This window comes from Aotus nancymaae, unplaced genomic scaffold (genome assembly GCF_030222135.1).
Source record: "Aotus nancymaae isolate 86718 unplaced genomic scaffold, 86718_ANA_hifiasm-v0.15.2.pri h1tg000016l, whole genome shotgun sequence".
Classification (NCBI taxonomy): Eukaryota; Metazoa; Chordata; class Mammalia; order Primates; family Aotidae; genus Aotus; species Aotus nancymaae.
The window spans coordinates 40,586,178-40,598,745 of NW_026988428.1; the positions used below are offsets into that span (position 1 = coordinate 40,586,178).

The 12,568-nt window shown below is 47.8% G+C and overlaps 1 protein-coding gene across 2 annotated transcripts; it reads right to left on the reverse strand.

The window, feature by feature from the left end:
• Window positions 1-381: 381 nt before the first annotated feature.
• Window positions 382-5,357, reverse strand: LOC110569224 (retinol dehydrogenase 16). 2 transcript variants are annotated; one of them, XM_064377252.1, is made up of 4 exons: window positions 4,381-5,357; window positions 1,958-2,216; window positions 1,437-1,593; window positions 382-845 (listed from the first exon to the last, which is right to left on the reverse strand). In XM_064377252.1, exons 1-4 carry the CDS (start codon window positions 4,691-4,693, stop codon window positions 633-635), a joined length of 942 nt encoding a protein of 313 aa, XP_064233322.1. In that variant the 5' UTR covers window positions 4,694-5,357; the 3' UTR covers window positions 382-632. The 2 variants fall into 2 exon arrangements, with proteins under 2 accessions (XP_064233322.1, XP_064233321.1); XM_064377251.1 differs by having other exon boundaries at window positions 382-850; window positions 1,430-1,593; window positions 4,381-5,354.
• Between the last annotated feature and the right edge of the window lie 7,211 nt (window positions 5,358-12,568).

A 12,568-nucleotide genomic window follows, 5' to 3' on the forward strand; every position in this document is an offset into this window, starting at 1 on the left:
TTTTTTTGGGATGTTTTGTTTTTTTGAGATGGGGTATCACTCTATCAGCCAGGTTGGAGTGCAGTGGCACAATCTCAGATAAGACTTCCCCATTGAGATCTTGTACTCCTTCTAGCAGAGAATTCCAGTATTAGGAGGAGACCTATTCCTGTTCACTCACTTGGGCCTTCGAATTGGAGTCCTAGAGAGGCTGACAGTGACCTGGCTTTCTTGATAGAGTGATTCTGGGTGCTGAGCAAAGAAGGGAACCCAGACTCAGAGAGGGATTGCAATCTCATGTGTCTGGAATCCAAGCGTAGCTTCACAAGAACATTCAAATCACTGCACGTGGGTCAAACTATCAACTTTTGCAACATCACAAGAATTAAAGGAAGTCCATGCTTTCAAGACAAATAGAAAACTGGTTTATTTGTCTCTGCTTCTCAGCTGTGTAACGTGAAACTTTTCCACCAACATCTCCAGAGAGAGGAATTATGTCCCAGGAGAATCATGGCCAGGTTATCATGAAGGAGGTGGGATTGGCGCCCTACCTATATAAGAGCTCCCTCCCTCCACTTTATCCGTTTCCCCAGGATACATCACCCCTCATAGCACACCCCAAATCCATGCAACCATGCACCCAAGTCCTGGCTTCATAGAGCCTTGGCTGGCCTTGGAGAACTCCAGTAGATAATGGCATCCACCAGGAAGGTGGGCATGTAGCTCATGGGAAGGTAGAAAAGTTTGGCATCCCAGCCAGCTGAGTACCGAGTGCGGGGGTGGCAGGCAGTCAGCGCATGCTCTATGCAGTTGGTCACCAAGGACAGATCCTGTGTGCAATTTTGCTCCGATTGTTCAGCTGACATCTTATCTGTTAAGAATGTGCACGCTTATAATGATCCATGTATGTTTCCACTTGCAACCAATCCTGCTTTGGATTCAACTTAGAATGGAAAGGTTCTAAGAACTCACCCCACAACCCCCAGGCAAGCAATGCCTCAAGTCTATTTTATCCAAATTCCCTGAGTTGGAGCCCATCCATGAGAAAGTAAGACGTGTTCCACACTAAGCCGTGTCTGTCTCTATTTGGGAATATCTACACTGCGTAATGATGGTCTCCAGTAGAAGTCTCAGCACATAAAAACCCGCTGTCTCTAATGCCAGCTTGTGATCAGGCCCCCATTGTCTTCCCTTTCTGGCTTCACTTTGCTTCTCAAAATAATGACGGGTTCAGATAGACACCGGTCCCAAGTTCTAAGAAGCCTGGACACTTGCTTTACACGACCAGTTGACCACACAGCATCTATCATGGAAATGGGGCTAAAGATCTCCACTTTGTGGGGCAGGGAGAGCCTGGAGATCAAACTCTAATGCCCTTCAGACACCAGTGGTAGGCCAGGGATTCCCCACAAGGCTTTGCTTCTCTCCCTGCAGTCCACAGCTTACTCACAGGATACAACAAACTTCTCGCCATAGATCTGCTTGACCTCTGGACTGGCCCGGTCCCAAATCTCCAGGAAGCTCTTTAAGAATCTCTCCTTACTGGTCACAGCTGTCTTGAAATAGCCAGGCTCAATCATAGCCACCTTCACCCCAAAGTAGGAGAGCTCCCTCCTGCAAGACAGAGAAACAGAGGGGTAAAACCTTAGGGGTCTTAGAAGGTAAAACACAAAGAATAAAAGATCCAGATCCAATTCTGCCTCTGGCAGTTTCTGACCAAGAGATCCATCCAGGGAAGAGGAATCATTCAAGAAACTCTCTGACCAGGGGCCCTTCTCCCACTCAGCACTCAGGAATGTGCTTCCCACTGAATGGCCAGCCCAATCCAGAAAGAGGATGATGAGAGCATCACACATGAAGACAGAGAGGGATCTCATGAAAGGGCCTTACAGGCTGGATTCAAGGAACTCCTTGGAAAAGGCTTCCTCACAAGGACAGGAGCAGGAAGACCTGGGTGGGCCCCATCCCAGAAGCATACCTGAGGGAGTCGGAGAAGGCTTCCACGCCGTACTTGGAGATGCAGTAGCCTCCACCAAAAAGTGACACCCGGCCCACGACACTTGAGACGTTGACCACACGGCCCCTGGCCTTCCTCACTAAGGGCAGCAGGCTCAGAGTCACATCAATTAACCCCAACAAGTTCACGTCCAGTATGTTCACAAAGTCCTGCTTGGTCAGCCACTCATTGGGGGCGATGGGCAAGGCAATACCAGCATTATTCACCAAGCCCCAGAGTCCTGGGACAGTGGGAAATGAGAGAGCATCACTGTGTTGTGCCTGTGCAGATGGACACAGTCAGGGTGCAATTCCCATCACAATAAAGTGAAGGCAGAATGACAGGTGTGGGAGGGGAGGAGGACATAGCAAACAGCACCGCGGGATCTGCAGGCCTGGGGGCTGGGCATTCGGCAGCTGCTGGGCCACAGAACCCAGGTCTTTCTCCATTTACTCTTCAAGGCCCAGCCCACTGCCTGAGAGACAACAAGCTATTACCCCTATTGCAGCATTACAGGAAATCATGTTAAAGATATTGTCCATGTATTAGTCTGGAAACATGAAGATCAACGTTTGGTTGCTTAAACATTAATGTTGCCTTGCAGACATTATAGACACCTCAATTTTCATAACTTACATAAAGAGTGTTCAAAAACTATCTGTTTGTGAAATAAGAGACAAGAGAAGGGCCGGGCGTGGTAGCTCATGCCTGTGATCCCAGCACTTTGGGAGGTCGAGGCAGGAGAATTGCTTGAACCTGGGAGGCAGAGATTGCAGTGAACTGGGATTGCGCCACTGCACTACAGTCTGGTGACAGAGCAAGACTGCATCTCAAAAAAAAAAAAAAAAAAAAAAAAAAAAAAAAAGAGAGAGAGAGAGAGCGTGCTAGATTAGAGAGGAAGAGTAAGGGAGAGACAGAAGACAGAAAGAGACAGGCCTGAAATCCCGCGCTTGGGGGAACTTGGGGAAGGTCCTGTGTTTGACCTCAGGGCACTGGTCTTGAAACATTCTGCATTGATATCCAGTAACATTCCTACAGAAAGCGCTGGAAAATTCCAATGCACAGACCTTGGGGACGAGGCAAGGCTGCCTCACCCCACCCAGTACAGAGACTTCACCCTCTGCCCCAGAAAATGTCACCGTCTCCTCCTGCTGCATCAGAAGCCCACTCGCCATCCTTCCCTTCAGTTCCAAGTTCACTCAGCTCTGGGAAAATCTCTCTGGAAGATGCAAACACACAATCCCCAGGACTTCACATCAGCAGTTTTCCACCCACAGAGCTAGGGAGCAGGAGCACAGGGTCCCTTGAGTCAGGACAGGGGGTGGCAGTTGTTGATCTGGAAGGGTTGGCCCAGGCATATGAATCTGTCCCCTGCTCAGAAACAGGCCCTGCTCTGAAACAAATGCAGACTCCTCCACCCAGACATTCATTATTCAGAAGTCAATCATTACCCACACATACATAGATGCTGGCAAATCAAAGTCCACCAAGATGACATTTGTGATGATAAACAGCGGAAGGAATTTCATATCCAACCACTCAGTATGGATTACATAGGTAAGGCTATTTGAAGGATACAGTTTTCTACATCATTAGATACAATTTTATAAAAATGATCATTATGGTAGAAGAATGTTCATCTTCTCTATAGAATATACGGTGACAGAAACTAGGGAAAAAATAGAATCCTAATTATGTAAAATTATAAAAAGGACTTATATGTGAACAATTTCAGAGAAAATTCTGTTTTATTCTTTTCAGTATTTTCCACAAAGATCATATTCTGCATTTATTCTTACATAAAATAAATCCATGTTTCTTTCTTCACCTGTAATAATACAGATGAATTAATGTAGTGAAAGGAAGAAAGAAAGAAAAAGTAACCCCTTACTACTTGTGCCTTCCTTAACCCGTCCTGATGCTGACACCCTCCTCTGAAGATGAGGATGGTCGTGGCTCTTGGTGGACGCCAATGAGCCCGGCAGGAACAAGGTAAAGTGCTGGGAACACGAGCCCAGCTCCAGCACAGCCACAGCCTCCGTGCACACCTGCAGCCCTGTGCTCCCTTCTCAGCCATCCTCCAGCAAGTCTCCAGATCTCTAGCCCAGGCCCTCAGCATCAAACAACCCATAACTTCTGCTTAGAACGGAGGGGAGAGGATAGAGAGGAATTCTGGAGAGAAAATTCTTATCGGGACAGACTCTCCCCAAGACTAGACACCTCCATTGTTGGGAGTGGGTAAGGACTGGAAAGAGATGGAGCTCAGGCCAGCCTGATAAGTGAGAAATACTAAGAAGCTACTGCTACTTCAACCTGGAAAGACACTGTAGAAATCTTCCCAGGAAGAAGACAGGAGGTGGCCACTTCACACGGAAGGTAGAAACAGACAGGAATCTGGGTGGTACCTCTGTCCCCCACGCGCTCCTTCACCCACTGGGCGGCTGCAGCAACGCTCTCTGTTTTGGTGACATCCAGGATCACCGTCTCCAGCCTATCTGAAGTCTTGCGCCTCAGCTGCTCGGCTCCTTTCTCCGTCAGACACGCAGCCAGCACGTGCAGGCCTCGTTCATCCAGCTGTCTTGCCAGTAGGTTCCCGAAGCCCGAGTCACAGCCCGTGATGAACACACACTTGTCTCTCAGGTGACTCACCACCTGCCTCTCCCGGTGCCAGCGCAGAAGGTAGTACAGGCCCACGAAAACTGCCAGGTAGAGCCACATGCCTTTGCAGAGGACAGACACAGACAGGATGTGGGGGAACCCAGAGTCTGGCCTCTGTTCACACAGGAGGACTTAAGAACACAGAGGGCTGCGGTAGGCAGGGAGGCCCTCAGGCACTTTGGCAGGGAGTCCTCACTTTCCTCCCTGATCGCTGTCTTTCTGCAATGTATTTATTCTGGCTCCACCTCTCTACTCTTTGAACTGCTTTTGCAAGTACTCATATGTGCCCTTGAACACCACAAGTCCTGCCAAGTAGGAAGACATTATGACTCAGCAATGTGTCCCTAGTCCCCTGATTTCTCTCTGCCTTGCTGTGGCATGCTGTGTCCATGCAGGAGCACACACATGTATTCACACGAGAACACGCACAGACCACACGGCTCACACACAGCTGCCCACACACACTCTCCATGCCAAACACACCCTTCCCATCTAAGTATAAGGGTCAGAACTGTCTCTACAAAACTCCTATACCAACCCTCCTGGTCCATGACCTTCAGAACACAGAAAGAGCTTATTGGGAAGCTACACATGGTTTCCAGGCCCCTTAAGCAGAAATCCCTCTTTGAGCTTGAGTTTCCTTATCCTGCTCAGCACCCAGAATCAATCACTCCTCAGAAAACTGGGACACCGTCAGGCTCTTTAGGATGAGAAGAAGAAGGGAAAAGAGTGGACAGGAACAGGTCCCTCCTGCTACAGTAGTTTTCTGGGGCAGAAGCAGTGCAGGATCCCACAGGGGAAGTCCAACCTCAGAGGTAAAGAAAGTTGGGGGAAGGAACGGAGACTTGGAACCCACAGGAAGGAAACGCCCAGGGCTGCTGGGAGGAGGAATGGGAGAAATTACACACGCAGGTGTCACAGGGCTCACACACTCACCCCTGGATATACCCTATGCCCAGCTCTGGGTGCTGCCCTCTGCCCTCCCCTGCCAGGGCCCACTCCAGAATCTTCTCACTGACCAGGGTTTCCTTCAACTGCACGTTCTCAAGGGCCGAAATGCACAGAGACATTTCCCAACCTTCACGTCCACTGCTCCACTCTTATTCATCCTGAGAGTAACAGGACCTTGCTGGGGTGGTATCTGCTCCCTAGACACTCCAGTCAGGAGCAATTACAGAAAGTCCCAGAGGAGGCAGTCAGAGGGAGGAGGCATCTGGGAGACACCCCCTCACCCCAAATACGAAATCACCCAGATTTGCCTATAGCTTGCAGACTTCCTCCCCACTACCTAAGTCCTTTGACAACCAAAATGTGTGACTGGGGCTTAAGTCTCAGTCATGAGATTTATATCTCAATAAAGTCAGGCTGTCATGGAACTGCACTGAGGCCCTCTCGCCCTGCACAGCAAAGCCAAACACTGACATCAGGACAGCGACAAGTGAAAGAACTTTTTATTGCAGGACACTAATCAAGGATAACGGGGCAGCTCAGATTTAAGAACCTAAGCCCCTATGGCTCACATGTAAAGGTTTTTCAAAGCAGGGAGGCAGAACTTACAGGAAAAGTCACAAAGCCATACCTGGAGGATATACATTGCTTTGACTTAAAAAGGTGGGACATCTTGCAGATTGGGGTCAGGGAGCAAGTCCTAGGTGAACCAAAGATTTTCTGGTTTGTGGTTGGTAAAGGAGGCAAGGCTTTGAATAAAAATTTGGGATCAGCAAAAAAGCATATTAGTTCTGGCTTGTGGGTGTCACCTCCTCCAGGCACCTCAGGAAGGAATTTAGAATGAAGGACAGCAGTCAGAATGAGAGGTATCAGCACCCCTTACCTGAGCTCTTAGTGCCAGGGGAGATTCGCCTGGTGAAGGTCTGGATTTTTGCTTTTTCTGAGACAGGCTCGCACTCTGCTGCCCAGGCTAGAGTGTAATGGCATGAATATGGTTCAGTGCAGCCTGAACCTCCTGGACTCAAGTGATTCTCCCGCCCCAGCCTCCCAAGTAGCTGGGACTACAGGCATCTGCCACCATGCTTAATTTTAAAAATTTTTTATAGTGACTGGGTCTCACTATGTCGTCCAGGCTGATATGGAACTTCTGGGCTCAAAGGATTCTCTCATCTCCACCTCCCAAAGTGCTGGGATTACAGACTTGAGGCACCACCTCCAGCAAAGGGGTCTGGGTTTCTGAAAATCATTTTAGGGACGTGTGTGTGTTAAGATGTTATCTTTGGCTGCAGTAGAGAATCAAACTGTCTTGTGACTCTAACTTCCTAGACTTGCTGTTGTTTTACGGTACTATTGCCTTCTTGCTTGTCAAATTGTTCACTGACTTCTCAGGGCTAGATAAGTATCTGGAATTTCCCTTGAAGAATCTCAAGATTTTCCTTTATTTCCATGCTTGTGGGAAGAGCAAAACGGGGCCCTAAGAGGGGTCCCTACTCCCTCACAAGGGCACATCCTGGAAAAACAGGAGCCAGAGACATATCTGTTCTTGTTTTTCCAAAAAGGTATTCAGGGGGTTCAGTATTTATACGTCTCCTTAAAGCGGAAAGAAATGTAGGCAGAGGGGCAGGTAGGCAGGCAGGTGAATGGTTACATTTCTGTTAGACTTTAGCTAGCGCCCAGCAAAGCACGACTTACATATGGTAAAGTGGAGGTTTGAGTTGGTGTATGTATTTATGGGTTATTTATATGTTTATATATTGATGGGGTATGTGAAATGTTTTGGTGCCATCATGCAATTTGAAATAAGCACACCACAGAGAATGGGGTATCCATCCCATCAAGCATTTATCCTTTTAGTTACAATAAATCCAACTATATTCTTTATTTTAATATGTACAATTAAGTTATAATATAGTCACTCTATTGTGCTATCAAATAGTAGGTCTTATTTATTATTTCTATTTTTCACTACCCATTCACCATCCCCACCTTCCCCCGAGTCTGCCACTACCCTTCCCAGCCTCTGGAAACCATCCTTCTACTCTCTATATCCATGAGTTCAATTGTTTTAATTTTTAGATTCCACAAATAAGTGAGAACATGCTGTGTGTGTCTTTCTGTGCCTGGCTTTTTCACTTAACATAAAGATCTCCAGTTTTGGCCTGGCATAGTGGCTCACACCTGTAATCCCAGCACTTTGGGAGGCCGAGGCAGGTGGATCACCTGAGGTCAGGAGTTCAAGACCAGCCTGGCCAACATGGTGAAACCCTGTCTCTACTAAAAATACAAAAAATTATCCAGGCTTGGTGGCACGTGCCTGTAATCCCTGCTACTCAGGAGGCTGAGCCAGAAGAATCACTTGAACCCAGGAGTCGTGGGTTGCAGTGAGCTGAGATCACACCATTGCACTCCAGCCTGGGCAACAAGAGTGAAACTCCATCTCAAAAAAACAAACAAACAAACAAAAAAGATCTCCATTTCCATCCATGTTGTTGCAAATGACTGAATCTCAATTATTTTTTCTTTTTTTTTTCTGGATGAAGTCTCACTCTGTCACCCAAGCTGGAGTGCAGTGACATGATTTTGGCTCACTGCAACCTCCACCTCCTGGGTTCAAGTGATTCTCCCACCTTAGCCTCCTGAGTAGCTGGGATTACAGGTATGCACCACCACGCCTGGATAATTTTTGTATTTTTTGTAGAGATGGCCAGGCCAGTCTCGAATTCCTGACCTCAGGAGATCCACCTGCCTTGGCCTCCCAAAGTGCTGGGATTACAGGTGTGAGCAACTGTGCCTGGCTGAATCTCATTCTTTTTATGGCTGAGTAGCACTCCACTGTGTATATGTACCACATTTTCTTTATCCATAATCTGTTAATGGACACTTAGGTTGCTTCCAACATTCTCCAGAGACTGGGATCTAACCATGGGCTGGATCCTCTAACCCTGGGCCCAGCCACAACCACTCTAGGACTTCTGCTCTGGAAAATGGAAAGCTCGAGCCCCTAAAAATAGAAGTCTTGGGAATGCTGGGTCTCCCCTAGTGACAGAGAGAGAGAAAAAACAAACAGTCACAAGCCAGGATCGGGGTGGTACCTCTGTTCCCCACGCGCTCCTTCACCCACTGGACAGCTGCAGCAACGGTCTCTGTCTTGGTGACGTCCAGAGTCACCACCTCCAGCCTGTCTGAAGTCTGGCCCTTCAGCTGCTCGGCCTCCTTCTCTGTCCTACATGCAGCCAGCATCCACAAGCCTTAAGCCTCCAGCTGTCTGGCCAGTAGGTTCCTGAAGCCCTAGTCACAGCCTGTGATGAACACGTACTTGTCTCTCAGGTGGCTCAGCACCTGCCTCTCCCGGTACCAGGGAGAAGGTAGTACAGGCCCAGGAGGATCGCCAGGTGGAGACACGTGGCTTTGCAGAGGACAGACACAGACAGGCTGGGGTGAGTCTGGCCTATGTTCAGACAGGAGGACTTAATAACACAGAGGGCTGTGGTAGGTAGGGAGGCCCTCAGGCATTTTGGCAGGGAGTCCTCAGTTTCCTCCCTGATCACTGTCTTTGTGCACCATTTTTTATCCTGGCTTCATCTCTCTGTTCTTTCAACTTCTTTTGCAAGTTCTGATGCACGCCATTGCATACCCCAAGTCCTGCCCAGTGAGTAGATATCACTACTCAGGATTGTTCCCTAGTCCACCAATGTCTCTGCCTTGCTATGCCTACTCAGGTGTACACAGAGATGTCCACACAGGTGCCCATACATGGACACCATGACACACACCACTCTGATCTACAAGCAAGGGTCAGAACTTGTCTCTACCTATCTTATGATATGGTTTGGACATTTGTGCCACCAAAATTGCATGTTAAAATGTGGTCCCCAATATTGGAGGCAGGGACTGGTGGGAGGCGTTCAGTCATGGTAGTGGATCCTGCACGGCTTGGTGCTGTCCTGGAGATACTGGAGTAAGTTGTCATGGGATCTGGTGGTTTAAAAGTGTGGCACCTCCCCAGCTCTCTCTCTCTTGCTCGCCATGTGACAAATCAGCTTCCTCTTTGCTTTCTGCCATAATTGTAAGCTTCCTGATGCCTCGCCAGGAGTCAAGCAGATGCAGGCGCCATGCTTGTACAGCCTGCAGACCCATGAGCCAATTAAATCTGTTTTTTTTTTTATATAAATTACCCAGTCTCAGGTATTTATTACAGCAACACAAGAACAGCCTAACACGCCCTATATACCAACACTCCTGGACCATGTTGTCCCTAAACACAGACTTTACTGGAAAGCTACACATGGTTTCCAGTCACATTAGGTGGAAATCCTTCTCTGATCCTGAGTTTCCTCATCCTGCTCAGTACCCAGAATCAATCACTCCCCAGAAAAGTAGGGCATAGTCAGATTCTCTAGGATTAGAAGGAAAAGGCAAAAGAGTGGACAGGAGCAGGTCCCTCCTGCTATAGTAGTTTTGTGGGGCAGAAGGGAGTGGAGGACCCACAGAAGGAGTCTGACCTCACAGGTAAAGAAAGGGGGAGAGAAGGGAATGGAGCCTTGGAACCCACAGGAAGGAAGTGCCCAGGGCTGCTGGGAGGAGAAATGGAACGACTTACTCAGGTGTCACAGGGCTCACCTGCTCACCTCCTAAAATGCCCTGTACCCAGCCCTGGATGCTGGCTCCACTGCCCTCTCGCCTCCCACATCCAGGATCTGGACCCCTCAGACACTGAGCGTCTAAAAGCATTGCTCATTTGAACAAGGACAGAGGATGTTGTGTCCAAAACCTTGCCCAAGCAGGATATGAACCCTAGTAACTAGAAAGGTTTTATTTCAGTTTCTATCAGGGTGTTGATGGACAGGAGAGATCTCCTCGGGAGACTACAGAAAGGGGTACAGACTGGACCTCACTGCTGTACCCGGGGGCAGGTGTAGAGGGTCAGGGAGCTGGGGAAATAGGGGTGGACAGAATAATGCAGAGTTTCTTTTCACTGGGCGTTTCTCCCACTGTCCACGTTTACCCAATTTCTATCCCCTAATTGGACAAAGTGGAGATGGACTGAGAGCGGGGAGAGGTTTCCTGCAGAAACCAGAGGCTAGCAAAGAGCCGCGCGCCCCCTGGTGGTTTTTCTCTAGCCCTGCAGTCTCGACGTGGGCATCGGCCTCGGATTGGCCAAGGCTCTTCAACCCATCCCAGTGGCCACTTTCTCCAGCATCACGACGCCCCCATATCCCCCTGCACGGATACCCCAAGAAGGAGGGAAACAGCAAGTCTGCTGGCTGGCAAGAGACTGGATTAGTGTTAAGCAACATGAATGGTGCCTTGAGTGTGCTGCATACTAGAGGTTTGACAGATTCAGAGCCCCTTGGGGAAGACCGAGTCCAGTCATTTTTGTATTTCCAGCCCCTGGCCGTGCTAGCATCTAGCAGAGATGAATGAATGTTGAGGTAGATGACACTGCAACATCTGGCTTCACTTTCCATTTTCATCACTTTTTCTTACATCATCCAACAATATGAGATTTCCTAAAGCCTCCATTTTTCTCATCTTTATAACAAGGGAGGAGAATCAAGACAAATTTGTCAAGTCCTCCCAACTCCAATTTCAGGGAGTCTAAGAATCCATATGCCTTTATTAAAATGACGAAAACTTAGAAAGATGGGGTCTTGGGAAGCACTGGAGAATTTTCGACCAGCGCACATTAGGTGCTCAACAAAAGTTAACAAAAACAGAAAAAATCTGGAATTTACCACATCTACAGAGAGGCTGGGGGAGGGGTGCAGATCCAGAGATGGGAGAGTGACGGAGAAATGGAAGCTGGGGAAGACAGGAGACCAAAGGAGGGGAGAAGAGTAGAGGCATGAGGGGAGGCTGCTGGTGCTGCAGGCAGCAGAGGAATGTTAATAGTATCTGGGGCCCTTCCAGTCTCTTATCAGTCTTTTCAAGCTTCCTCTTCCTTAGACTAATGTCACACCCTCCCTTTCCACTCTTGGGAAATCACAGAGGAAACAGTTGTCCTTCATCTCGTGAAAGATAGGGGGTGGGAAACAAAGACATTCACTTTCCCCTTCTCAAATCCCTCCGAGATCATCCTACAAATCCCTCAGCCTTCATGAAGGAGACACCTCTCTCCTTCATGTAAGAAATTTCCTAGAATTCTCAGGGCTGAGTCAGGTCCACAGAAGTGGATACCCAATGTTGATTTTTTTTTACCCTGACGCCAGTCCAGGAAAAGCTCTCCAAGGGTCATCTTTTTTTAAGTTTTTGGACATCATGGGCCCTTGGAGAATCTAAGGAAGGTTATAAGCCCCCACAAAAATGCACATAACACAATAATCAAAAACTTGCTTATGCTTTTCATAGCATTCACACCTAAAACCATTAGCTGCATGGAATCCAGCTCAACAATCCTTGTAATATGGGCTTATTGAACTACCAGCTGTGTGACTGGGCAAGTTATTTAACGTTTCCATGCTTCAGTTTCCTTGTTGATGGTGTACCGACTCCACGAAGTTGTTATGAGGATTAAATGAGGTGATATGGATAAAGCCCCTTACAACTGTGTCTGGCCAATGGTGCATATTTGATAAACATTAGCTGTTACAACATCTCTTCTGTGGTAATTCATAGTGACATTTGAGAATGTTCTCACCCTTCTATGTAAAAAAGAAACACAACCCAGACAGCCAAATAAAAGAGGAAACTCACATTGATCTAATTCAGAGAGGAAAAATTGGCTGGTGGCAGTAGGACTAGAGAGGTCTCTCAATGTAAATTCCTCAAAAGGGGATTCCTTTTTCCTGATCCCCAAGAAGTGGAAAAAGGGCATGCTTATATATATTATCTCATGTATCCCTATAATAACCCGCAATGGAGGCATCATAATCCTCATTTTACATATTAAGATACGGAGACTTAACTCCTATCTCTCACCAGACACAAAAATCAACTCAGGATTAAAGACTCACATATAAGACCCAAAACTATTACTAAAATGCTAGA

What these genes read in the sequence shown, in the direction of transcription:
- LOC110569224 (XM_064377251.1), bottom strand. Translation starts at nt 4,693, where the DNA reads ATGTGGCTCTACCTGGCAGTTTTCGTGGGCCTGTACTACCTTCTGCGC. An exon ending in GGAGCGCGTGGGGGACAGAG is followed by an intron (nt 2,217 to 4,380) that starts GTACCACCCAGA and finishes CCACTGTCCCAG; the next exon opens with GACTCTGGGGCTTGGTGAAT. An exon ending in GCCTTCTCCGACTCCCTCAG is followed by an intron (nt 1,594 to 1,957) that starts GTATGCTTCTGG and finishes TCTGTCTTGCAG; the next exon opens with GAGGGAGCTCTCCTACTTTG.